The 24921-nt window shown below is 43.7% G+C and overlaps 2 protein-coding genes across 5 annotated transcripts; one reads left to right on the top strand and one right to left on the bottom strand.

Moving 5' to 3' along the window:
• The first annotated feature begins 662 nt into the window (after positions 1 to 662).
• Positions 663 to 7935, top strand: fbxl9 (F-box and leucine rich repeat protein). Of its 2 annotated transcripts, none has more exons than XM_062546640.1 (8): positions 663 to 1046; positions 1823 to 1924; positions 2173 to 2484; positions 3811 to 4482; positions 5161 to 5379; positions 5531 to 5743; positions 5922 to 6139; positions 6310 to 7935. In XM_062546640.1, the coding sequence occupies exons 1-8, from the start codon at positions 1020 to 1022 to the stop codon at positions 6476 to 6478; spliced, it is 1932 nt and encodes a 643-aa protein (XP_062402624.1). In that variant the 5' UTR covers positions 663 to 1019; the 3' UTR covers positions 6479 to 7935. The 2 variants fall into 2 exon arrangements, with proteins under 2 accessions (XP_062402624.1, XP_062402623.1); XM_062546639.1 differs by having other exon boundaries at positions 2170 to 2484.
• Positions 7501 to 24551, bottom strand: elmo3 (engulfment and cell motility 3). Of its 3 annotated transcripts, none has more exons than XM_062546635.1 (22): positions 24364 to 24551; positions 22775 to 22860; positions 22319 to 22428; positions 21398 to 21438; positions 20576 to 20648; positions 20024 to 20074; positions 19226 to 19395; positions 18872 to 18971; positions 18591 to 18742; positions 18365 to 18443; positions 18167 to 18217; positions 17047 to 17169; positions 16690 to 16812; positions 16404 to 16508; positions 16088 to 16196; positions 15844 to 15980; positions 12124 to 12287; positions 11490 to 11602; positions 10662 to 10766; positions 10475 to 10554; positions 10189 to 10269; positions 7501 to 10101 (listed from the first exon to the last, which is right to left on the bottom strand). In XM_062546635.1, the coding sequence occupies exons 3-22, from the start codon at positions 22394 to 22396 to the stop codon at positions 9889 to 9891; spliced, it is 2148 nt and encodes a 715-aa protein (XP_062402619.1). In that variant the 5' UTR covers positions 22397 to 22428; positions 22775 to 22860; positions 24364 to 24551; the 3' UTR covers positions 7501 to 9888. The 3 variants fall into 3 exon arrangements, with proteins under 3 accessions (XP_062402619.1, XP_062402621.1, XP_062402622.1); XM_062546637.1 differs by having other exon boundaries at positions 22775 to 22833; XM_062546638.1 differs by lacking the exon at positions 22775 to 22860.
• Positions 24552 to 24921: the final 370 nt, after the last annotated feature.

The following is a 24921-nucleotide window of genomic DNA, read 5'->3' as shown; positions in this document are numbered from 1 at the left end:
AAGAAGCAGAATAGGAAAAAATTGCTTTAGCTGCACCAACTATAGGCTGGTGAAAAAGAGAAATACAGTGGCACATGACATGATAAACCTTTGCCTTGCTCATAAGTGGGTGAAGGAGTAGGCTAGCCTATAATCAAACAACGACCTGATAACAACCAGAAAAATTATAATGTCCATGCAAATGAGTCATGACCATGAAAATGATGGCTCCATGAGGTCTCAATCTAATTGGAGTTAGGCTACCTAACATGACTGTAATAAAGTTATAGTTAATATTTATGACTGTAGGCTAGGGCAAATTAAATTGATCAAGATTCCATTAAAAGCAGTAGCCTAAAAGAGGAAATATCCAAGAATACTTTCATAGCATAGCCTATAGCACTAAAAGGATCTTGAATGAATGGAAAAAACATCAAATGCTCGTTCATTGTCAACTATAGGTAAACTGAAATCAACCATACTGAAAGACAAAATAAAAATTAAAACGAATTGTCAAAACTACTGTTATAACTCTGACTCCACTATCCGGCGTCTGTCGCACAGGGCATAGGCACAGGCACAGGCAAAGTCAGCCGGGCGCAGGTGTCTGTTGAAATATCACGCGCTAACTACGTTTCCCTTGTATCACTGCGAAGCTGCTCATGTGACAGTCAAATGACCCGTAGGCTGCAGCTCAAATCCGTAAACATTAACACTAAGGATCTTTCAACTATGTTTGGTTCTAGCTAGCGAGTCTCAATGTTATTATCTCAGGGCTTAAAATTCATTGTAGGCCTAGCAAATGTCCGACGATGTGCTACTATGGTTATTGGAATACACGAAATGTCTGAGACGGGTGTAAAATGAGGACGAGGTTTCTAAGATCAAACTACACTGTGTGGTTGTGTGTGGTTGTATGTGGCTAGGTAACGTTAAAGTGGCGAGAAACCGAGCGATTACGTCAACTGGCAAACGGTGTGTGGCTTTTCGATACAGCACAAGCATTTCATAGCATATTAACATTGACGTTACAAAGGAGCATGGAGGCACCAGAGTTACCTGCGGAGGTGAGTCCCCTGTAGCTAAGCTACTACAGGCACTAACGTTTGTCTTTTAGCTAACGTTAAATATTTAGCATTAGCCTGTCTCAAGCACATTCTTGTACATTTAAAACGTAGTTAATGTGTTTTCTTAGCCTTGACAGCGTTGGCGAAGATGCAGGGATAATGGCAGCTAGCCTAAATGTTGCCCAATCTTGTTACACTCAACTGTCTCATATTATTGGCTGTTAATGTTTTGACATTTTTGATGTCTTCCGGTTAAATGAACGGAAGTAAGTCTGTGCTAAGTAAAATGATGCTTTGCCCAAATAAGTGAATTCTGGTTTATTAAGAATATGAGTACCAAATACACCTTCATTGGCAGTGTGATTTTCACACTAAAAAAATATACATTCATGCCATTCAGTGGTTGTACATCAGAGGTTATTTACTCTAGCCTGCTCGCTGTCTCTCTGAAGTTGGGAAAATGTTACAGTACACTCTCTTGGAATTCAACTAGAAACATTTGTTGCTGTATTTATTGAGGGAGTCTATTTATTGAGGAAGTCTTTGAAAGCTTGCCATGTTAATTGATGGGCAGATCAGATAATGCTCAAACCTTTGTACCACATTCATCAGCTGTTTTGGAGAGCAGGTTGGGATTGTGCTTTGAGATTTAACGTCCATCAAGTTTACATTAGTTCTTGTGCATGCATTTTTTTTATTTTGTTTTAAGGAAACCTGTTGAATACTGTGATGATGTCACACACTTCACCTGACAAAGCCATGTTCTGTTTCTCCAGATAATTACCTACATCTTCAGTTTCCTTCATGTGTCAGACAGAAAAGAGGCTTCATTGGTTTGCAGAAGCTGGTATGAAGCAAGCCAAGACTATCAGTTTCAGGTAAATGTGTAGATGTTTTATAAGCCTAGCTAGTAATATTTATAAAAGAGAACTAATCAGACGATGCTGGTCTTTGAGAGTCATATTGTTCCAGGTTAGTGCAATGGTGTACCCTCTTTACTCTTAAAAGTAAGAATGCGTATTGTAACTGTGATGTTCTGAATAGCTTGTAGAATAGCTACAGCTACTAGCTTGCTTTGTCTGAACACAACACCACTCTTACTTTTCCATGTGCTTCCCTACAGAAGAATGTCACTTTTAAGTTGCCCGCCTGCTCCTCCTCCTTAGAGGTGATTCGGGGCCTGGGTAAGCGGTCCCGCTGTGGCCTGGTCATTAGTCATCTGGATGGGTCCAGTTTGTCCAGAGCTCTACTGATGGAGGTGGCCATGCACTTGGGGCCCAGTCTGGAGACGCTATCATTGCCAGGGAGCAGCATCACGGAGTCCTCCCTTCTTGACCTCCTGCCGCACCTCACTGGCCTGCGCAAGCTGGACCTCCGTGGCCTGGACAGCCTCTTCATGTCAGGAGCCTTTCTGTCTCGAGAGGAACATCGTCTCCAGGTAGCAGCACATTGCTAATGGGTGGCTTAACACTGGTTGAGCATTAGGCTCTTTTACTTATCTTGTAGATAAATCTGCAATGTAGTACAACATGCATGCATGCAATCATGAAAACACTGGGGGTTCTATTTGCTGCAGCTGTGGCTGTTGTCCAGGTCTGTGCTATCAGATCAATGGTAGAACCAGGAATGCATGGTAAAGAAGAGCCCTATGGGCTTCGTCCTCATAGCAACAAAGCCATTATGTAGGATGTTTATTGGTGACTCTGAGTTAACTTAGCCAGGTTTGTCCCTAATGCCCCTGGGGTGTTAAACAACAGGACTTCTGTATTATGAAGTGAAGTAGGCAGCAGTCGGAGATGTGTCGGAGATGGAGAAGGGCATTATTTATATGGCGAGAGAAGGAGATGCTACAGTCATAAATGCCATACTGCTGTACTACTTACTACATCTGACTTACTGTTAAGATCAGTTTACAGTACAGTGTGCAGTATTCCAATTCAGAGGCAGCCAGTGGTTCAGGGACCAGGAGATTGCACATGCAAATGCACATCCAAAGTCCATCATAGTCAGTAGATGTTAGAATAGTTTGTTATGACTTTATTTAGGCTTGCTTTTACATTATTTTAAGTTCCTACAACCAAGACAATTAGGTGACCACTTCTGTTCACAGTTTTGGTTATCTCTCTCTCACAGTATGGCACAGTCAACAGATAAATATATAGCTAAAGTTAAGTTTGGTTTCTTAGTTGGATTCCTCTTATTTCATAATACCTTCAGGGGCCCTTTTTTATTTTCAAGAATCTTTTTACTGTCCAAGACCCATTTGCACCATGAAAGCTTTCATTGTGTTGAAAATCTTTATCATTTGATATGATTATTTAAAGAAATAAACTGATGTCTGAGTCATTTTGTGATCATGCCTACCATGGGTACCTTGCCAGAACTTCTGGACCAAGTTTACTGTAGGGGCCAGTGTTTTGATCAGAGGGGCATGTCCAATCTAGAATGAAAAAGGCAAAGATAATCTTTAAGCATTCAAAACATAGTTCAGTTTCTTTGGAGCAAAAAAAACTACATACAATTTTTTTGTACAATGAGGCGTTTGTTTTCTGTTCAAAGAACCGTTGGTTCAAAGGATCATGAAAAACAAAAAATAGCCTTCAGTGGTCTCAGAACTGCTTATCAATGGAGTTACTCTAGGAGTATTTGGAGGTTGGGTGAAGCTGCTTACTTAACTCATGTTCTGAATGTGTCATCACAATATAAATGGCTCTCAAGTTTCATGAAGGTGACCTTGCATAATGAGTATTTTACTATCTTTAAGGTACGCAAGGCCTTGGAAGGTCTTGAGGAGTTGAACCTGTCAGACCTGAGGTACCTCTCAGACCTTTCCTTTAATCGTCTGACAGGCTGCACCCCGAGACTGAGGAGGCTGGCTCTCTCTGGCTGCCACATTGCCTTTGAGTTTGACCCGTACCGGGGATGTCCTGTCGGGCCCGACTCCTCCGCCCTGCTCTCGCTGAGGAACCTCCGCCGGCTGCTTCAGCAGCAGGCCAGCACGGTGCGAGCTCTGGACCTGAGCCGGACCAGCATCACCCCGGAGTCGCTGCGCACGGTGGCCCAGGTGCCGGGCCTGGCGCTGGAGGAGCTGTGCCTGCGCGGCTGCAAGGAGCTGTCCGACCACGCCGTGGAGGTGCTGTGCCGCCACCAGCCCACCATCAGGAGCCTGGACCTCAGCTCCTGCACGGAGCTCACCTGCCGAGCCGTGCAGGCCGTCACCTCGGGCCTGAAGGGGCTGCAGGTCCTCTCTCTGTCGCGGGACTGGCGGGTGACCGACAAGGGTCTGGCGGAGCTCATGACACTGCCGAGCCTGCGGAGGCTGGACCTCTCGGAGTGCTTGCACGTCAGCGGCGCTGAGATGATCAAGGGACTCTCGTCTCCGCCGCCCAGGGCACAGCTGGAGAGCCTCAGCCTCAGGAGCTGCACCTATATCAGGGTCGGTCCCCATAGCCCCCCTCTAGTGTTGATGAGTCTCTCTCTCTTTCTCTGAGCTGTTGTTAAAGGAGCACGCCACCATTTTTTAATATTAAACTATGTTATACCCTTAACTAGGACGAGTTGATACATCGCTCTGGTCTCAATGCGTCTGGTGTGCGGGCCCCACTTTGCTAGCAATTAGCTTAGCCCAGTTTGTTCAATAGGATCCAAACAGAGATGAAGTTAGAAGCGACTAAACACCTCCACGTTTTCCCTATTTAAATACAGTTACATGAGTAGTTACACGACCAAGTAAGGTGACACAAAATAAAACATGGCGCTTTTCTGCTTTTCTAAGTGGGTAAAATGGATAACTATAATGTATGGCGGAATAGCACGAGAGAACTTTGACCCGGCGCAGTAATATCGTCACTCCTGAAAAATCCTCTCATTTGTTCTATTGACGAACTGAAAGGGGGAGGGGGAAAGGATTACTTGGTCGTGTAACTACTCGTGTAACTGTATTGAAACCAGAAAAGAAAGATTGAGTGCACACATTGAGACGCGAGAGGTATGTCAACTCGTCCTAGTTAAGGGAATAAGATAGTTTAATATGAAAAAACGGTGAAGTGTTCCTAACATGTTGCCTCTCTTCCTCTGGTAAAACTCACACTCCTGCCCTCTTGTGTTTTTACAGGACATTGCAATTTTCTCACTCAGTCAGCTGCTAGGCCTAAGTCTGAGGGTGCTCGACCTCACTTCCTGTGTCTACCTCACTGATCTGAGTGTGCGCTCCATTGCCACGTATATGCCTGGGCTGCTGGTGCTACGCCTGGGCTGGTGCAAGGAGATCACGGACTGGGGGCTCCTGGGGATGGTGGAGCCCACTAAGGAGTGTGAACCCAGCACTGAGACGGTGAGAGAGGAGCCTGAGCGCTCACTGACACTGGCCATCTGAAAAGGAGAGCAAGCGTATTTTTGTGTGCGTTTAAGTGTGCTATAAAGTGATAACAGTAACAGAAAATAACCTAAGCAATCTTTTCCCCCACACCAACCCAACCCAACAGGAAGACAAAGGGCCAAGCTTCACACGCACATTTGGCAACATGGGCTTCTTCCGGCCTCCCAGTCTGCCCTTTCAGGAGAAGCCGCGGCTGGTGACTGATGAGGACCTAGGGGCCTTCCGAGAACAGATGGGGGCCTCTCTGCTCGCCATCAGGGGGATCCAGGAGCTCGACCTGTCAGCCTGCTCCAAGATCACAGACAGCAGCATCACGCAGGTAATTGGGTTGAACATGTAGTCACGCAGGTAGGTGTTTGGGTGGGACATGTAGTCACGCAGGTAGACGTTTGGGTGGTACATGCAGAATCACACAGGTGGGCGTTTGGGTGGGACAGGCAGCAGCAACAAGCTTCCCCATCAGGAAATTCCCTCATGGCATTCCCTCTCCTGTGCAGGTGGTGCGCTTCCCAGACCTGCAGCGCCTGTCTCTCTCCATGCTGCCCGAGATCAGTGATGAGAGTCTGGTGTCGGTGGCGTCCTACTGCCGGAGCCTCACCAGCCTGGCGCTCAACCACTGTCCTCAGATCAGCGACCAGGGAATCGCTAGAGCGGCGCCGCTGCTCCCCAGGCTGCAGCACCTGCAACTGGCCTGCTGCGATGCCGTCACTGACCGGTGAGACCAAAATACACTGGTGACCAATCTATTGATTGATGGATCTTCACACAGACTTGCTTTTTTACTTACATGAACTGAAGGATAGACCATGTAGTTCCTCTGGCCTTATGACAAACTTTATTTTGGGGTTGTTGATATTCAGTACTGTGTGTGCTTGTGTGTTGCAGGTCTCTGTCTGTCTTGGCAAAGCACTGCAAAAGGCTCCAGACATTGGACATTTCCATGTGTAAAGACATTACCATAACAAAAGTGGACTTCCTGCAATCACAACTGCCCTACCTGGAGAATGTTCAGTGTCGCTTTGTGGGTGGAGCAGACTTAACCATAACTCTTTAATGGAGATAGAGAAACAATGAATAAATACTTCCTTTAGTATGATGTGGAGAGGATGTTAAGGGAAGAGAGATGGTATTTTTACATTCCATTAGAGCATATCCTAAAGAGCACACACTGGCTCATCTTCTGCACTAGGCTGGAAAAATGCTGCTCGAGATCACAGTGGAACACACTGACAAGAATGCCACATGTCCCTTTCTCCCCTTAGCCACGAGGATGGAATCTGTTCTTCTTATTTTGGGTTCAGTTTGACTATTATAATTTATTCACCATGTGTAACCCTGCGTAAGAGGGATATTTTAGGAATGTTATGATTTTTAAATTATTTAATTTATTATTATGTCATCGATTATATATAAAACTGCACAGCAACAGTTATTGCTCCATTTAGAAGGCAATTTAATTTTGAGATTAATCAATCACAAACCTCAATTTCCTGTAAGACTATAATATCTTTATTAGTAGAGCTACAGAAGGTATGTTGAGTATGTTGTATATCATTCTTGATGATTTTTGACTGTGGTTAAGCACTTTAGATGTAAACTCTTAAAGAAAATGCCTCATATGAAAAGATCTACTCCAGTCCGGCATTCAAATGGCACAATATCTTTGGGGTTTTTTTTTGGAAATACCAGACCAGTATTCTCAAATAATCTAATCTGATTTCCCTTTAAAGAGGACATAGAATGGACGAATTGAGAACTTTACGGTGTTCTCTGATGATAAAATAGTATATATTTTCAACTTTGATTTATACAAAATAAACTCAATTGCAATTTTACAAGCCCAATTAAAACCTTATATTTAGGCTGAGTATTGAAATGGTCCTTTTGACTAAATGACACCGTCTTTGGCAACCACAAGCCACTTCAATGGCTTTGCGATATTTGACATCACTTGTAGGCTCTGTTCTAATTTGTCTATTTCTTCAAGTTCAACATTTCCATATGAAGGAGGGCACAACTATGATAGCTTTTTGGTTATGCACAACCTCTCCTAATTCATCAAAACCAAGACAAAAATGGTTTCCACTCTATGTCTCCTTTAATGTGAAATTAAATTGCCCCCCTCCCCTTTCATTCAAGAATTCCTTGTAATAACAAGTAAAAATAAATAAGAATGACAAGAATACTAAAATCAGCTGTGCATGTTACCTCCATCTCATGCCTTCAGTACTGAATCAGACCATGATCTAACTGAACCACCCAAGTGGAAGCCATCCCACTCCTAATCTGCATGCAGAGCATATCAATTCAAACACAAGGCAAAACCAGGGCCTGGGTATTCTGCAAACCAAAAGTGAAGTAGATTATTAGATTTATTATGAGTTTTTTTTTCTGTATCCTAGTTTCATAGGATTTGAAGTTCAAATGGTTTCTTGGTCATTGAAGCAACTAGTCAGTGAACTGAATTCAAAACTGTGAATGACAAAAGAGCTGAATAAATATCAAATGAGACAGTGAGTGCAGTGAGTCTGGACATTTCCAATAACATGAACATTTACATCATTATTCAACAATCCTTCTTGGGGAAATGGTGACAAAAGGAAAAGAATATCAATGTATAAAGAAAGATTGTATGAAGAAAAAACATACATGTCACTCTAGACTTAAAGACGCTGTGTAGCATTAGATGTTATAGCAATTAGCGTTACAACACAAGGGGACAAATTCATTTCTACATTAAACAATGTAGAAATTAGGTTAGTGGTAGAAACATAGGTTAGTGTCACATCATAAAGTGAAAGTGAAAGATGCTTTGATTGTTTTCCATAATCACAATCTATTTAGGATTAAGTCATTGTGTTCTTGAAATGCGACAAAAAGGCATTTTAATGTAGGTAGAAAATGGTTAAGTGATTAAATGACAAGACCAGGAAAGGTGAGGTTCAAACTATTTTCCCATATTGTTATACTGATACAAAATCACCAATGTTTGGCACCAATATCAATTAGCTGTAAATATGAACATTTCAGTGTAAGAATATACAATGATTTACAAAGTCAAATAAAACTATTATTAACATATAATGAATATGTTAAAAAAAATCCAGGTTTAAAAACTGTGGTACAAATTGAACACCACTGATATAATGTCACATTTCCAAGTGCAACGTGATTGAAAAGATATTATTCAACTTAAGAATGACAATGCAGTGCACCAACAGGCATGGTGAGTGGCATCACGGGTTTGTTTGTGCACAGTTGTTGTTGCTCCCAGACATAAGTTACTCGTCACAAGTATTATCTGGCCAAGACTCTGGGTTCTGAAATGTAAGGGACTGGAATAAGTCTTCGCCATATATAATACAATATCTTGTAAGTTCTCCACAGTTACATAAAAGTGAAATACATTCTGTACCTATTTTTACATATTGACAATCTCTGATATCCTAAGAGAGGATGACAATTTAAAACGCGCAATATCTACAATATTCTCCAACTTCACTTTACAGGAACTTTTTGGAAAAAGAAATAGAATATTTCTAGAAGTGAAAAATACATTTTCTGAAGTAAAGAAGAGGGTCTTTTTGGCCATCTAGCAGTTCCTGGAACCTATTCAGTTAAGCAACATGCATCATATTTGTAGCATTCCCCTAATGTCTGTATCTACTTGGAATAAAAAATCACAGCCAATCATTAGGCACTGTCGAGGAATGAATTGAAATCCTGTCCTCGATCATCATGCTTGTAGACCAAAGCTCAGTTGTCATGACATAGACAGGCAATCTATCTGCAGCGGCTTACGCTACACCCAAGATTATTTAGTACCTAAGATCACCATATCAGTTCAGCAGCTAGTGACCATACAGTATTTGGTGCTCAAGTTCAGCACTGTTTCAGGTCTCACAATGACTACTACTATTGCTACTCAAGTACTGGTGATATTAACTCAATTAAATTATGTTGAAAAAACCAAAGGCAAGTACCAAAAGTTCTCCCATCCACACTTGTTAAAAGTGCTCTGCCTACAGCTGCCTATCTAGGAGACACTTGAATGTCATACAGAAACATAAGAGTGCTACAGAAAGCAGAAACTATTAATTGCCGAGTCAAGATTAATGCCAGAGTCAATACCACATGAAGGTAAAAAAAAAATAACAACAAAGAATTTGGACTGATGAAGGAAAGCAGAAAATAAAAATAATTATTGCAAGACCTCAAGCTTTCAAAATGAATGCCTCTTTTTCAGGTACCATGGCTATACAAAGTGTAATCCAGTCTAGCATGTTAATGTCAACATGTGGGTCCACTCATCTTAAAGAGCAACACAGACTCCAAAGCAGTATCTTCACTCTCTATCTCTCTCCTCATACAAAGCCACCTGTAGTCCTCCCTCACTGTCCAGGTGGTGTAGAAGGAGAGGCAGCTCCTTCCCCTGAGACCCACTGACCAGTAGGCTGTGGGAGGCTACTGCTCAGCCTGGCTGAAGTCGTAGCAGAAGTTGAAGTTGCTCGGGGGGTTGGGGACGGCTGGGGCACGTTCAGGGATGGGCACGTTCTCCAGGTCCAGGAGGCGCAGCTTGATCTCCATGGAGAGGAGGATCTCCAGTTCACTGCGCATGCACTCGCTGCTCATGTCGCGGCCCAGGAGCACGTTCAAGCCGTCTGTCCACAGGCAGAACTGAGGGACACCCAGAACATGAGGTCAAACATGGCCGTACTCAAGGAAGTGAAACATCTACTAGCAAAGAAATGAAAACCATCTTACATCTGTCCTGGATGAGGCGATGAAATTCAGGCTATACTCCTCTACGTCGTACGTTATGCTGAATGCAAGATCCAGCACTTCCTGCCAAGAGATGGAACACAGCCTGATCAGATGTTGTTGTAAAGACAAAATACCGACACACTTGACAAGCCAGTGTCCTGGGATTACTGATGAACTACATGTAGTAAGAAATATGGGTGAGATTTGAGTGTTTGAAAGCAACTGCATCAAGCATACTGTATTGACAATAAATATTGAGTATGTTCGCTATTGCAGCGATTGAGACCTTTGTCTGTTTGCCTTTGTTCTCCTTCATGTGAGGACAGTCCTTCCCAGTCAGCAGACCTTTGATGTCAGCCACAGGAACTAAGAGAAGAATTGGTGACCATATTCAGTGCTGCTGATGCATTCACACAAGAACAGTAGTATCAAAAGACACAGACAGCCCCAGACACAATCTCCATCATACTCACTCTTCTCCTGAAGGGTCTCAATAGAAGGCATCTCTGCTTCTTCGTCCACGTCACCATAGTGAAGCATTTTGTGATTGGGTGAGAGGCGGCAGTACCACAATTTGTCTAAAGAAAAAAAATACAACAACAAAGGTATAGCTCCATGTTGAACTAAGGGCATAGGATGTTTTATGTGCTTCCTTGATTTTCTTTACTGCAGTACCACAGATGTAACCTTTTGGGGATCAGTAAAATGCATTAGTCATGTATTGAAGAGCCATGCCAGAATTGGGTGCAGACTGCAGAGCTCGTCTGTGTTAGCCTGGCGAGCCAGACCCACACCAAGATGTAGGGTCTAGGAACCCACCACAGGCAGGGCTCAATCGGAGGGGTGGAATAAATGCGCTACAACCAACCTTCTTCTTGTTTTCAAGTAGCAGCAGTAGCAGGATGGGGAAATCACGCTTAACGGTGCAACTTATGGTCGCACGTCAGTCATCATGATGTTAAGCCCGCCCACCGACTCTATACACAATGTGATTGGCCCGAGCGCCGTTTAAACTGGCCAGCTCCCAAGTCAATGGAAAGTTGCTGAACCACCTCGGCAGCAAATTAGATTTGCGCCACTATGGGCGTCTAGATTTCTAGGCTACGTCTGTGTTGAAGTTAAAGTTAAAAGTTGACTAGTTGCTATTAAGATGACGCTTTTATCCAAAGTGACACAGACTTGCTTCTGCCAGAATCAAATCCGAGGTGAGCAATTGTCAGTGGGTGACGTTACCGCTGCTCCACTACTGTCTACGCTGTGGTCACTACGTCAGTGTGTCTGGCCCCTGGCATGGGACTCACCCTGTCTCCGGCGGCTGCTGATCTTGCGGAACAGAGTGCCGTGGCACAGGCGGTGGAGTCTCTGCTGGCGGATCAGCTCCAGGAGTTCAGGCTTCAGACGCTCCTTCAGTTCACTGATAGACAGCACAGCACACAAGGTGACACACAATCACTCCACAAGGATACACGACTCCTCTGTTTACCCTCGTGTTGTTTCTTATGAGGTGCCAAAAGCCCAGAGCCCACGAGAATGCCAAGACATTTACTGTCAGCCTTTCATGTGAAAAATTGCCCTCATCAACAGAAACAAAATCCACAGTGAAAGAAAATGCTCTTTGGCATACATCAATAAAGCGGGCAGGACCCAACACATTTGTTTTGTTTAGTGACAAATACTGACTAAGCAGGGCAGCAGAACACACAGGGGTGGAAGAGATGATCTACACAGAGACAGGCCTCAACCGCATGAGTCCACATAAACATGAGGTGTGCTCCTAACATGGAGCAATAACACTGATCAACATGAGGTGTGCTCCCAACACTACTAATTAAAGCCAGCAGATGCAGTGGACTCACAGGACGTCTCCTCCTCTGCCCACTGTCACACACACACACACACACACACACACACACACAGCGGATGCAGTGGACTCACAGGACAGGGGGGGCCAGCGTCTCCTCCTGGTGCAGGCGCTCCGTCTGGCGCAGCTTGAGGATCTCGCTGTAGTTGAGCGCGTTCACTTTGTTCTTGAACAGCTCCAGAGAGGTGGGCTTACTGGACAGAGTCCTCGTAATCTGCTCCCGGACAACTTGCATAACCTGAACAGAAAGCAGGTGTGGATGTTATTGAAACTAAAATGATTAGTTGTGATGGTGTGATGGTGTTTGTGATCTAAACACAGGGGTTCTCCAACTTCCAAGGACACCTTGTGGGGGAGAACATTTCCGAGGGCCCCCTCCTAATCGGAACATATGCCATTTGGATTCTCTGAAGCTATGGCCAGCTTCACTATCCCATGTTTTCTGGCAGGTGTGTAACTTTTTGGACAGTCCACGTCATCAAGTGATGCACAATCCAAACATTTCTCCACAGTCATCAGCTAGCTAGCTGGCAAATAAGGTTCTTTACAAACTGAGTGAAGTGGTTGAGTTAAATGTTAATGTGGGTGGGAGCAAACACACACATGCTTTATTGGTGAAAAGGGTTGTAATCTCTAAATATGAATTTCAAAATATTAAAGCACAACTTTAAAGCAAATTATTTTGTGGACTCATTGGCTATTTGGCCACTTTCAGAACCACTCCTATAACATGCAAATGTGTCTGGTTTGCTTGTTTGTGTGTGTGTGTGTGTGTGTGTGTGTGTGTGTGTGTGTGTGGCAGATCAACAACAAATGTTCGAATTCATGTACAATTCTGGAGTACTAAAATGTGTTACAATCATGTAAATCACGAACCACAGCATTTGTAAACATTTTGTTTAGACAAATGCAATACTATGTTATGCGAGTATTCAATGGAAAATATCAAGGCAGCCTCACAGCCGAAAGGTCTTGCACCTGTTGGTGTACTGGTGTGACCATGAACCAACCACATCATGGGGTTGTCAACTTCTGAATGAAACATGTCTAGACTGAAGCGGCTCATCTCAGAGGTCCAACTGACCAGCCATCTGACACTGATGTGGTCTGACTGGGTGACCATGGCCCCACTCGCCTGCCCTTGAGGCAAGGACACTGAACATGTCTGTCCCCTCCCCCCTGTTGTGACCCATGCTGTTTTAAAACAATAAGCCTTCCTAGATAGAAAAAGATACAAGGACTTCAACTATCATATTGTCACTACAGTAATTTCCCGCATATAAGCCGCATTGTGTATAAGCCGCAGGACAGTGTTTTATGCAAGTTAAAAGAAACAAAACCATATTAGCACCATATTAACTGCCCCTCTGTATTAACCTCATAGTGGAATTCTTTTTGCAAAATCAATGTATAAGACGCGGCTTATAGTCGGGAAATTACGGTATACATTGTATATACAATGTCTTCAGTTCTGCAATAAAAGCTCCCCCTCTCTGATGTTTGTAGCTATGGCTACTCTCACATCTGCTCTCAGACACACACTATAACTGTTCTGGTATGGAAGTCAGTTCTAGAATAAAACAACAGCACTAGGACCTGTACAGTCCAAAATACAACCGGCATTCAGTACTCAACATATCCATGCATTATTCCCATACAACTTTCAAATGTACACTACTTTACATAATCAAATTATTTATATGCGTGACAGTCCTACAAAATAATTTCACAGAGCTATAAATGTATCTCTTACACAGCATTTTACATTCATTGTGTTTGAAACGAGAGTTTCATCGGAGAACCACCTGAAGATGTCCAATGTGTAAATTATTACACTCAATTACACTCAATTATTAGAGGCAAAACAATGTATCTGAAACAATAGAACTGACCTCCATGTGTTAGTCTTTCATGAAACCCCTGTGTGCAGAAGATGAGCCAGAAACTGGAGAAGATTCAGAACAGACTGACGAGCTCACGGTCATGACACGAGTCGTCCCCAGCTGAGAGTATTTTGTAAATAGTCACTTGGGTAAGCACTCCACCTTCTTCTCCCAGTTCTGTTCTCTTCTGCTCTACCTCTCTATCCCTTTCTTCCTCTCAGCACATCAACCCCCCACAGCAGACAGAGGAGCAGGAGAGGATCCACTGTTCCACCTCAGCCATGAGCAACTGCAGCAGCCCCAATTCCATCATGACAGTATGTGTGGCTGTGACTGCCCACTGACACACACACACACACACACACACACACACACACACACACACACACACACACACACACACACACACACACACACACACACACACACACACACACACACACACACACACACACACACACACACACACACACACACACACACACACACACACACACACACTTGGTTTGACCTCAGGCACAAGCACATTGCCAGGGTCGATTAACAGTATGACTTGTGACTTGTCAGAAATCCAGAATGCTGGGAACTGGTAGGGCAGCAGACAGATGGAAGTGGAGTTTAAGGACATGCAGTACAGTACAATACTGGAAATAACAAACGGTTTTTCATACACCACTATTCAGTCCTCTACTCAGCTTTGTACAGATCCATGACAACTCTCCTTCCTGACTTTATTTACTGAATTCTTTTTTCTTTAAAATTAACCAAATGAAAAATCTAAAAATATATTTAAAAAGCTTGATAAACAAAGCATTTTAGCATTTCAGTATGCACTGCTGTACGATATGTGCTCTTAATCATGACAAAACAAGGCTATGTTCAGTATGCTCTGGTGCACTGTGGTGTTTGTGTGGTCTGTGTGCAGGTCTCTCTGTGGCTTTAAATGCTGATGGAACTAACTGATTGTTTGCAGTGCTTGTTTTCCTCCCGTGGCATTTGTGCTATGGCCCGGCGTTCTTTTTGTGTCTCTAATACCCTCGCAAAGAGATGGGACCTGATGCTACTGCCCAGGAGGATTGTGGGAAAGCATGTGTGAGCGTGAACAATAGAGGTCTGCTGGCCAGACACTTGTCACTGCCAAAGGGTCAAAAGGTCAGGATTTATGACCTAAACACACTTTAAAATGCAACCTTATTCGTGAGAACATTCCTGTTTTGTGCCATCTAGATGTGCCAGTATTTGTGAGCATTAGGAACACTACTTAATCATAACTAATACAGTAACCTATTGTCTCTGCTAATGCTTTGTTCCCACACACGCTCAACAGGCTCCGGCAACGTCTACCTGAGTCTCCAACTCCAAGTGGTGACGCAACATGTGGAGGCGGGCGGGGGTCAGAGGTGGTTTGTGTCACCGTCAGCGTCTGTATTTGCATTACAGTCGCTCTTTGGAATGGCCACTGAGAAATGCTCTCCTTATTTAACAAAGCCAAGGTAAAAATGCCATTCCATTCTATATCATCTTTAAATATAGACCTGGCATAGTCCATAGATTCTAAGTGCTCATTATGCTCGTCTTGTAGTCTGTTGGGGCTTTGCCTAAATAGGGAATAAGGGGCATGGACAGAGCCATACACAATTCTAACCAATTAACTACAATCAACATGTTTCTTCAGAAGTATGGAATGGAGGGGCATAATTTGATTGTCAAGCTGAAATACCAGCAGCCTTTCAACAGAGCAGTGGACTCAAAAGACTCATTATGCTGAGTTCTACATCGTATTCAGAATAAAAAGATTTCAACACCGGAGAACAACATGATTAAGTTATATATGACTTTGATACAACCCATGTGTATGCTTACTGGCCAAAATAATCAAATATTAAGTCAGACTTAAGGAAGACTAGGCACCTTATCAAAGTCCTCCTGGGTGGCCCGCATCTCCTTCCAGGTTTTGTTGAGCAGCTGGATGCAGATGCAGAAGAGCTCGTCCAGCAGCCGGTCCTGAGAGAAGAAGACGGGGTGGTAGTGCGAGCCCGTCTCCGACGCTAGCAGGGGGGCAGAGAGGAGGATGAGGGTCACGCTTCAAAAGGGGCACACACACACGCACACACACACACACACATACACACACACCCACACCCAGTGGACTTACGTGGTTCTCCAATGCGTAAGATTTCACAGAGGATGAGTGTGAGCTGGATGCTGCTGCGGGCAAATGGACACTCGTGTTTGTCCTCGCGACTGCTGTTCTCCAGAACAAACTGACAGAGGGAACAAGAGGCAGAGGAAAAAGGTGAAAACAAAGTTACACAAAATGTATGTAGTGCTTTTGGCAAAATGACACACCATCTCATGTCTTAATAGTCCAATTGTAAATTCTTTTTTGACATAGCACCCCCCTGAATGAAGCTAACTGACTTTTGTGAAGCTCTCAAACAACGTTTTTCATAAACAAGTGGTGTGCTCACCCTGCTGAAAGCATCAGGATTGCGGTTGGCAAAGTAGGCCATAGTGTCCAAAGCCAGGAGTCCTGGAGGTGTGCGGTTCAGGTCCTGCCCTGGGTTACTATTGTTCTGTCAGAGAAATACAACAATGTCTCCTCAGGTCTAGGAATCAGTTATGAACGCACCAAACGGATGGATATGGACACACAAGTGTGAAACTCATTGCAGAATAAAGGTCTTATGGTTATGACACTCTAGTCTAGTGGTTGAAAGCAACAAGACATGGTGATGGGATGAGGCGTTCGCTCACAGAGAAGCCCAGCTTCTTAAACTCCTTAGCACACAGGGAGCGCCGCCGCTCAGTACTCAAGCTGTTCTCGCTCTCCGTCTCGAACGCAGCCTGCCTCAGGTTATGCAGTATCTCCCTCTGATCCTGTAAACACACACACACACACACACACACACACACACAATGATACAGCTGCATCTGACTCACGAGACAGCCAAGCAGAGAGTGGTTCCACTGGCTAAACTGTGTGGACGCTGCTGCAACAGGAGCTATGGGCCTGTTGTGATTAGTGAAGAACAGTGAGCGCTTGACACTGTGAGCAGATCAGGGCTCATCTGGTGCTGTGCTGTATGTGTGGACAGGGCGAGCAGGGCCCACCTGACTGTAGGAGTCCAGGGGCGTCCTCATGCGCGGCTCCAGCTGGTTGAGGGAGAGGGACTGCAGGACGTACAGGTAGTGGGCCATCTCGTCCCCCACTGGACCCGAGCTGTGGATGATGTTCTGGACGGAGAAACACAATAATAATAATAATAATATGTTTATTTCATATAGCGCCTTTCTCAAACCTACGGTCGCTTTACTTAGTAAGGAAAAAACAGCACAAACAAAGAAGACACAAGATAATACAACAATGAGAATACAAAAAACAGGCAAACAACACAACAAAGAGAAGCTGAGTGTACAGGGTTATGTGTTGGGCGTGGGAGGAGAAGTGATCATTAAACAAAAAGGTCTTGCGATGTGCTTTGAAGAAAGGAAGAGCAGGACAGTCACAAAGAGGTTGGGGGAGGGAGTTCCAGAGTTTGGGGGCGATGGTACTGAAGGAGCTGCCACCCAGGGTGGAGAGTGTGGTGCGGGGGATGGACAGTAGGGTATGGTCAGAGTCTGGTGCGGGGGATGGACAGTAGGGTATGGTCAGAGTCTGGTGCGGGGGATGGACAGTAGGGTATGGTCAGAGTCTGGTGCGGGGGATGGACAGTAGGGTATGGTCAGAGTCTGGTGCTGGGGATGGACAGTAGGGTATGGTCAGAGTCTGGTGCGGGGGATGGACAGTAGGGTATGGTCAGAGTCTGGTGCGGGGGATGGACAGTAGGGTATGGTCAGAGTCTGGTGCTGGGGATGGACAGTAGGGTATGGTCAGAGTCTGGTGCTGGGGATGGACAGTAGGGTATGGTCAGAGGATCTGAGTGAGCGGGAGCAGGTGTAAGGGCCAGCAAAGCTCAATAGATCACCATAAGAGCATTGTGACGTTTCAGTGAAGAGTCTCCTTGGAAATGGAGGCCATCACATCTCTATAAGCACGATAATGGCGAGGATGTGATTGAGCTTAGAGATAATGTACGCCTCACTTCCTGATGCTGGGGAACGAATAGCTACAGAATGTTTAAATCCTGCAGGCTAGGCCCAGTGGTCATTGGATAATGAGCTGGATTATAAGACAGAAATACTGCATCAACGTGTTTTACATGTGACACCCATGCTCAAATGATGAGTTTACCTTGTAAATGTATTGGCGAAGGTTCCTCTTAGCAAGGAAATCAAACAGCTCCTGAAATCAGAGTAGACAGAAACATGATCAAACATCCTGTACGTACACTTCTACACTACATGCAGATCTACACTTACACTAGTACACTAGTACACTAGTACACTAGTACACTAGTACAGCACTTCCAACATTGAGAAGTGAACTGACCCGTCTTTTATCTTCACCAGCTGTTTGTAGCAACGCCATCAACAGGGCCATGGCTTTCGTCTGAATCTGCTGGTTTGTCCTGAGAGCAGGTCAAGACAGACAGAGAGAGAGAGAGAGAGAGAGAGAGAGAGAGAGCGAGCGCAGGGAGCAAAGAGAGTATGTGTGTGTGTTTGAGCCGGAGGTCAACAGGCTAAGCATGTAGAGTACAGAGGCGCGTGCTGCTTACACCTGCAGGTGCAATATGAGGCGCTCCAAGGTGACCTCCTGCATGATGTGCTGGAAGAGGCTGCTGCTGCTCTGGACCATGCTCTCCAGGATGGCCAGGGACACCTGCTGGATGGACGCGTCCAACGCCTTCGCATTCACAAAGCCGGCGATCTGGACAGGGACACACAAGACGGAACGAAGGCATTCAAGCAGGGCACTGAGCCAGAACTGGGCCAGAGCAGCCCCAAACAAAGGAGAGAAGCGACACTGAACAGCTCAATATTCATGGCTGCTTCTCACCTTCTTTATGAAGATTAAGGACAGGTTCTCCCAAGACACAATGCCATGGTCCATCAGCTCCATAAAGCCCATCAGCGTATGAGTCATGATGAGGGGAGGCCTTCAAAAGAGACAGTTGACCGTCAGCACTGACCACAGTTGACCGCCAGCACTGACCCTGGGCTTTCTCTGGTGCTCGAGAGGTAGAGAGCAAAGCTACTGTGCCACCTTGTGGCAACAACATGTATAGATAGATATGGCACATGTGATCTCTTCATAGAGCTACTGGGTATACAGTCAACACAGCTGTACTGAATAGAGGTGATACTCTGCCATGGTCTGATCACCTACATGAAAAGATTGGACTAAACTCACTCATTATTGTCTTCCACAATCTTCACCAACAGGGAGTGTCCATCACGGTTGATAAACTCCTGGGCAAACGTGACGTCCGTTGACAAGGAGGCCAGCTGCTTCAGCGAATCACAGCGCACCCCCGAGTCTGAGCTCTGTATGCCCTTAAACAAGTCTTCAGCACAGCGGCTCTAACACACACCCACGCACGCACACACACACACACACACACACACACACACACACACACATACGAATTAGGAGTTTATCCTCAATGAAAGGGGTAAACTAGAAAACATGATTAGTGGTATACTTAGTCCAGAGCCTAATAAGCGCTTGTTGAATAAAAATGTTTTTGTTGAATGTGCTTTCTTTGAATTGTCTTTGTTTTTGTGTAAACATTTCACATTGCTTGCTTGAAACTGTAAATACTAATGGAGAGGCAATTGCCACAAACATCCTCTTTACACCAAATCTAAACGCACCTCGGGCTCAATACAAGGTTCAATATGCCCCCAATCTTATTTTGCAGTAACAATACATACAGTATACCTACATGACCTCCTTTATCATTACTGGTGATGGTTAGATATAAGGCTGATCCTTTAAACCCAACTCCCATGACATCAACCTATTCTATTCTATTCCCCATTTGCTTCACTGAGCTCATCCTGAACATGTGCAGCCCATGAAGACATGCATGCATGCAGCATGTCTGTGCCCATGATCACGCAAAACAACCGCCATCACTTCTACAGTTGCATGATAAATACTGAATTGATGTGAGTTCAGTGCAATGTTTCTTGCTGGAAGACTTACAGGGGCCTTGGTCAAGCGGAGAATGCTGCCATTCTTAATGTCCAGACGATTCTAAAAGAAACACATGGTTGCAGTTACAACATGGTTGAGGAAAAAAACAAACAAAAAATGTCAAGAGCACCCAAACAGACAACAGCACCTATGTTCAAGATATCTGGAGGAGAGCAAATACAACAAAGTGAAAATGAAAACAAAAGGGAGAAACAGCACAGTGGGAACACCCATACCCCAGTTCCTGTGACTTTGGAATGACTCCAAAGTTGCATAAAGAACCAAAGCTATTCTTTTCTGATTCTTTTCACCTCTCAGACTCTAACCAGTCGAAAGCATCGAGAGGCTTGAAATCAGCTTAACAAAAAATACGCACATCTGTTCTATCATTCGAAACCAAAATAGAATGGGGTCTACACCTTGCAACCAACTAACAACATTTTTTTGTGTGCTTCCTGCTTACAGATATATATACAAACCAACAGACAACACAAGCCAACAAAGCGCAGTGCAAACAGCAGCTCCTTGGTGGAGGTGGAGAGGTGAAGTGCCATGACTTACAGACTCAGTAATGTAGGTCTGGACACCGTCTGCATACTGAAGGGCATAGTTGTCTGGGCCCTGCAGATTCCACCTACAGGAGTGCATATTGACAGTCATTTCTATTGCACACACTGAACAAAACAAAAACATGTTTTTCATGAGTAGAGGTCAAAGATGGAAGACTTTTTCCATGTACACAAGGTTTAGTTCTCTCAATTGTTGTTCAGAAAGTTTACTTCACTTTACAGTCAGCCCAGAGGCAATAGCTCTGTTGGACCTTCCTGCAGTCCGCATGCCAGCTGTATACTCCCCTGACCATTGGGTGACCCTGTGATGTGTGATAAAACTGCACATTTTGGAGTGGACTTTTATTGTGACTAGTCCAAGGCATATCTGTGCAACACTCTGCAATGATTTTTAATCAGCATCTTTTGATATGACACACCTGTTAGGTGCTGTATTATCTTAGCAAAGGTGAAGTTCCCACAGACACAGTTAACACATTTGTATACAACATTTGAGAGAAATAAACCTTTTGTGTGCAAAAACAAATCAGATTTTTTAATAGAATTTGTAGAAAATAATAAAATGCTTGTTCAGTCTGAAATTGAACAGAGTGGATTACCCATTACATACAGTAACTCATTACATTAGGCTAAATGTATGTGCAGGAACATTAACACTTAAAGCACTGTATAGATGCCTTATATTCACCCGCTCACCCATAAACTCGACAGCAGTGGAAGGTGCCATGCATGACCTTGAAATAAACTATTTCATGCAGACGTTAACATGAGATGGGAGACACCCACCAGCTTTCACACACGCCAGCACACTTACCGATCGCAGACTTCTTTAATGACAGCACTAAGGGGCTTTTTCTGGGGGGGGAGAGAAACAGTACAACACTGATTTGGACCATATAAAGCACCCGCTCATATAGACAACAAGCCTTTAAATAGATCACCCTGGCTGAATCATGACTTCAACTGGGAATGTACACACTCGTGGAAGGAAACAGCATAAAGGACAAGTTACTCCCATGTCTGCCACTGAGCTACCCTTTCATTTGTGGTCAAACCTCTGGTCAACCAATCTTAGATTTTAGTGTACTGTGGTACACCAATCAATGCTCTATAATTTGTGGTCTGACGAGCGGTCATCAAATTATAAGGTTTTTGGTAAAGTTAGTGTGTGGACTGCGGATGTTGAAGAAAGGATGTGAGATAATTATTGTTTATCCAACAGTAATAACACCCACATCATAATAAATAAATTGCACTATCTCCATTTTGGAAACAGCAAGAGGAAAAGGTGATGACAGGGATCAATTACAAAGGTACACTGCAAAAAGTGTTATCTTGGTCTTGACAGTTCATCATAAAACATTGTTCGTCCTCTCATCTGAAGGGGATTTTTCAGAGATACACACAACCGAAAACTCTTGTAAAACCCCTGCTATTACACCTTAACGACATTAACTTGTGTAGTGGCAACAGCAGTGCTCTTAGGCCAACAACATAAAACAAACACATAATATGCACTATCCATACAATTATTACCAGTGGAACACACAGTACAAAGGCAGACTAACCGCCCCTAGCAACTAAATATGGTTATGCGCTTGCTCGAAACTATCTACAACCGCTTACCACAGGTCTTCTTATAAAGGTTTTTTTACCACATAAAGCTTAGCTTCGTGTTCAACACCATGTTGGGCCCTTTGAAGGGCTAGCTAGGTTAAAATAGTCAAAACCTCACCTGGTCCAACTGGATAAGTTGAGGGTAGGCCCCTGGCATTTGAATCGCGATCTTCACTATGTCTTTCTGCTGAGGCATCCTGATGGCAATGATCTTACTATGTTTGAGACCTGGGTAATAACACATTCACAAACAGATTCTCAACAGATTTCAGTTGTAATTGAACATGTGTATTACATAATACACAAAAATGCATGAAGTACATGATATGTAAATTCTTCAGATTCAATTTAAAATTATTCGTTAAGCAAAGCAATTCATGGTTTTCATCAGGTCCCTCTCCACAGGTGTAGACAATTAAGCACCTAGATTATGAATGCAGACTGCATGGTGCTTAATTAACCCACCTGTGGAGAGGACCTGATGAAACCCATCAATAAGACAATTAAACTAATCAATGAAACAACAGATGAACACTGAGCATGAGCCCCTATCACACAAAAACGAAATATGTACCTTTGAATTTGAATGGAGCTTGACTGGTAAATGTACCAGAGGGGTGGATACTCCTTCACCTAATAAGAGGTGCCAGCATATCAGATCTGTCAGATGCAACTTGATGTTAATCTTCTGTGCTTTTATACTTTTACACATTTAACAGGGGACATTTTTTCATTAGCAGTAAATCCTTAATATCTTTGAAAATGTTCTAGGCTAAATATGAATCTTTCCTGGCTGTCATAGCACCTTAAGCAAGGTTATATATTGGTTTAGATTTTATTATGTTAGGATATTTATGAAATATCCTACAAAGTTTAGAGGGTCTCAAATTATTTCAAACAATCTGGATGATTTCTCCATATCCAAAAGATTGTCACTGATTAAATAAGTAAATTTAAGCAATCTACTGATTCATCTGCTGTGGTGCAATAGGCATACTACAGTAATCCTTCCAACATTGGCAACTCTCACACTCCAGTATCTACACCAAAATCCACACACTCTTTCCAAAATGAACTGCAGTTGGCATCTGTTAAACAATCTCAACACCTCATTTTAAGAATGACTGGACCTGAACTGTAGGCTACTTCCCTATCATGGAGGAAGTAAGAGTGCAACCTAATGATTGCGCAAACAAACCTCCACCAGGGTTACAGGACACAAGTATTTCCATATGTTTGGATATAGTGCAGTGAGAATGATTCATGTCATGTCTCTAAGCAAGTTATAAAGAGGAAACTGAAGGGTGTAAACTACATGTGAGAGTAGCCAATTTTAGAGAGAGAGAAAGAGTAGGCCTACTGACCACAAGCAGCTAGGACTTCCAGTTTCTAAAATACTTTGCACTTAACACTTAGCCTACTACTGCTCAAGGGTTACCCAATAAGGGTGTCTCCAACAAGGGTGTTGTTTACGATGAAGTCAGATAGAACCCTCGTTAGGCTACTACTGGTAGTAACCCTAACTTTGTGTATCCCCATTCCTGACATGTTCCAACAAGTAGCCTACTGAAGCCAAGATCGAAGATCAAGGTACATAATCTATCTATGCGTTGCGGTCTTTGCGTCACTGTATTTCTCCCCCTAAAAGACGCATGCAGGCCAATGGTGGACATCATATTTTCTATGCTGACCAACAGATTTTTTTGACGCAGGGATATCCAAAAACTGCTGGAGGAATCCCAGTTCTGGCCTAACTTAAAGCGTAAGTTATAGGTCAGGCAATGGACTAATGGACTTTTCCCCGTGTCCTTATAGAAGGCAATAGAGGCTATGTCCCGACACTTTTACAGCCTACTGATTGTCAATTCGAAATACATTATTATGAATCTGGGAAACTATATGCGTCACCCTGAATAACGTTAACGCATGGAAAGGCGCTGTGCTCCTGAGTTGCACTGCAAGTTCTCGTAGGTCACCGACAAAAACAGAAAACTTAAAACAATATTATTTGACTGTATGCTACTAAGGGGTGGTATTATGCGCAAATTCATACCAATTTTCTGCGGCAAAAAGTCGATGATGCGAAATTATGGATAGCCTACACCGAATTTCACAGTGGTATTTCGGCTAGCGTTGGCTACTCCGCGTTTCTTTGAAACCTACCTGTTCAAACTTTTCCCGAAGAAGTACGCGTTGTGAAGTCAAGCCGCATTTGTATCCTTCAATGTAAGTAATGAACAACAATCTTAACAATAACGTACCGTATCCAAATATTGTTGTGATTACAGTATATTTACAATTTAGAAGAGTAATTGATTGTTTTCGCAGTTCCGGGTTGAGTGGGAGTTTTACCCGCCCCCAATAAGTGCAGCAGGGAGGGACCGAAGAAAATGCTCGGCTTGGCATTCTTGGAAATAGTTCTCTGGACTGAAAGGAACTATAGGCTACTGGCCTACTCATTCTTTAACAGAATGGCCTACATCAGAGTAAAAGGATGAAAGTGATAGCCAAGACCACAATATCACAACACTGTCCGTCCAGATTGTCAATTTCAAGTGTCTGTTAAACATTTGAAGTAAACCAGCATACAAATGGCATAGGGGCACAGATCGAGAGAGATCTTCTATCAATTAAAAATGCTTAGCCATGCTTATGGTCTGTAATTGATGAATCTGATTAGTTGTCATTGCCCATCATACAGAGAAATGGTCTAGCATGGCA

The sequence above is a fragment of the Sardina pilchardus genome, chromosome 10, assembly GCF_963854185.1.
Source record: "Sardina pilchardus chromosome 10, fSarPil1.1, whole genome shotgun sequence".
Lineage (NCBI taxonomy): Eukaryota > Metazoa > Chordata > Actinopteri > Clupeiformes > Clupeidae > Sardina > Sardina pilchardus.
This window is presented reverse-complemented; position numbering and strand designations above follow the sequence as displayed.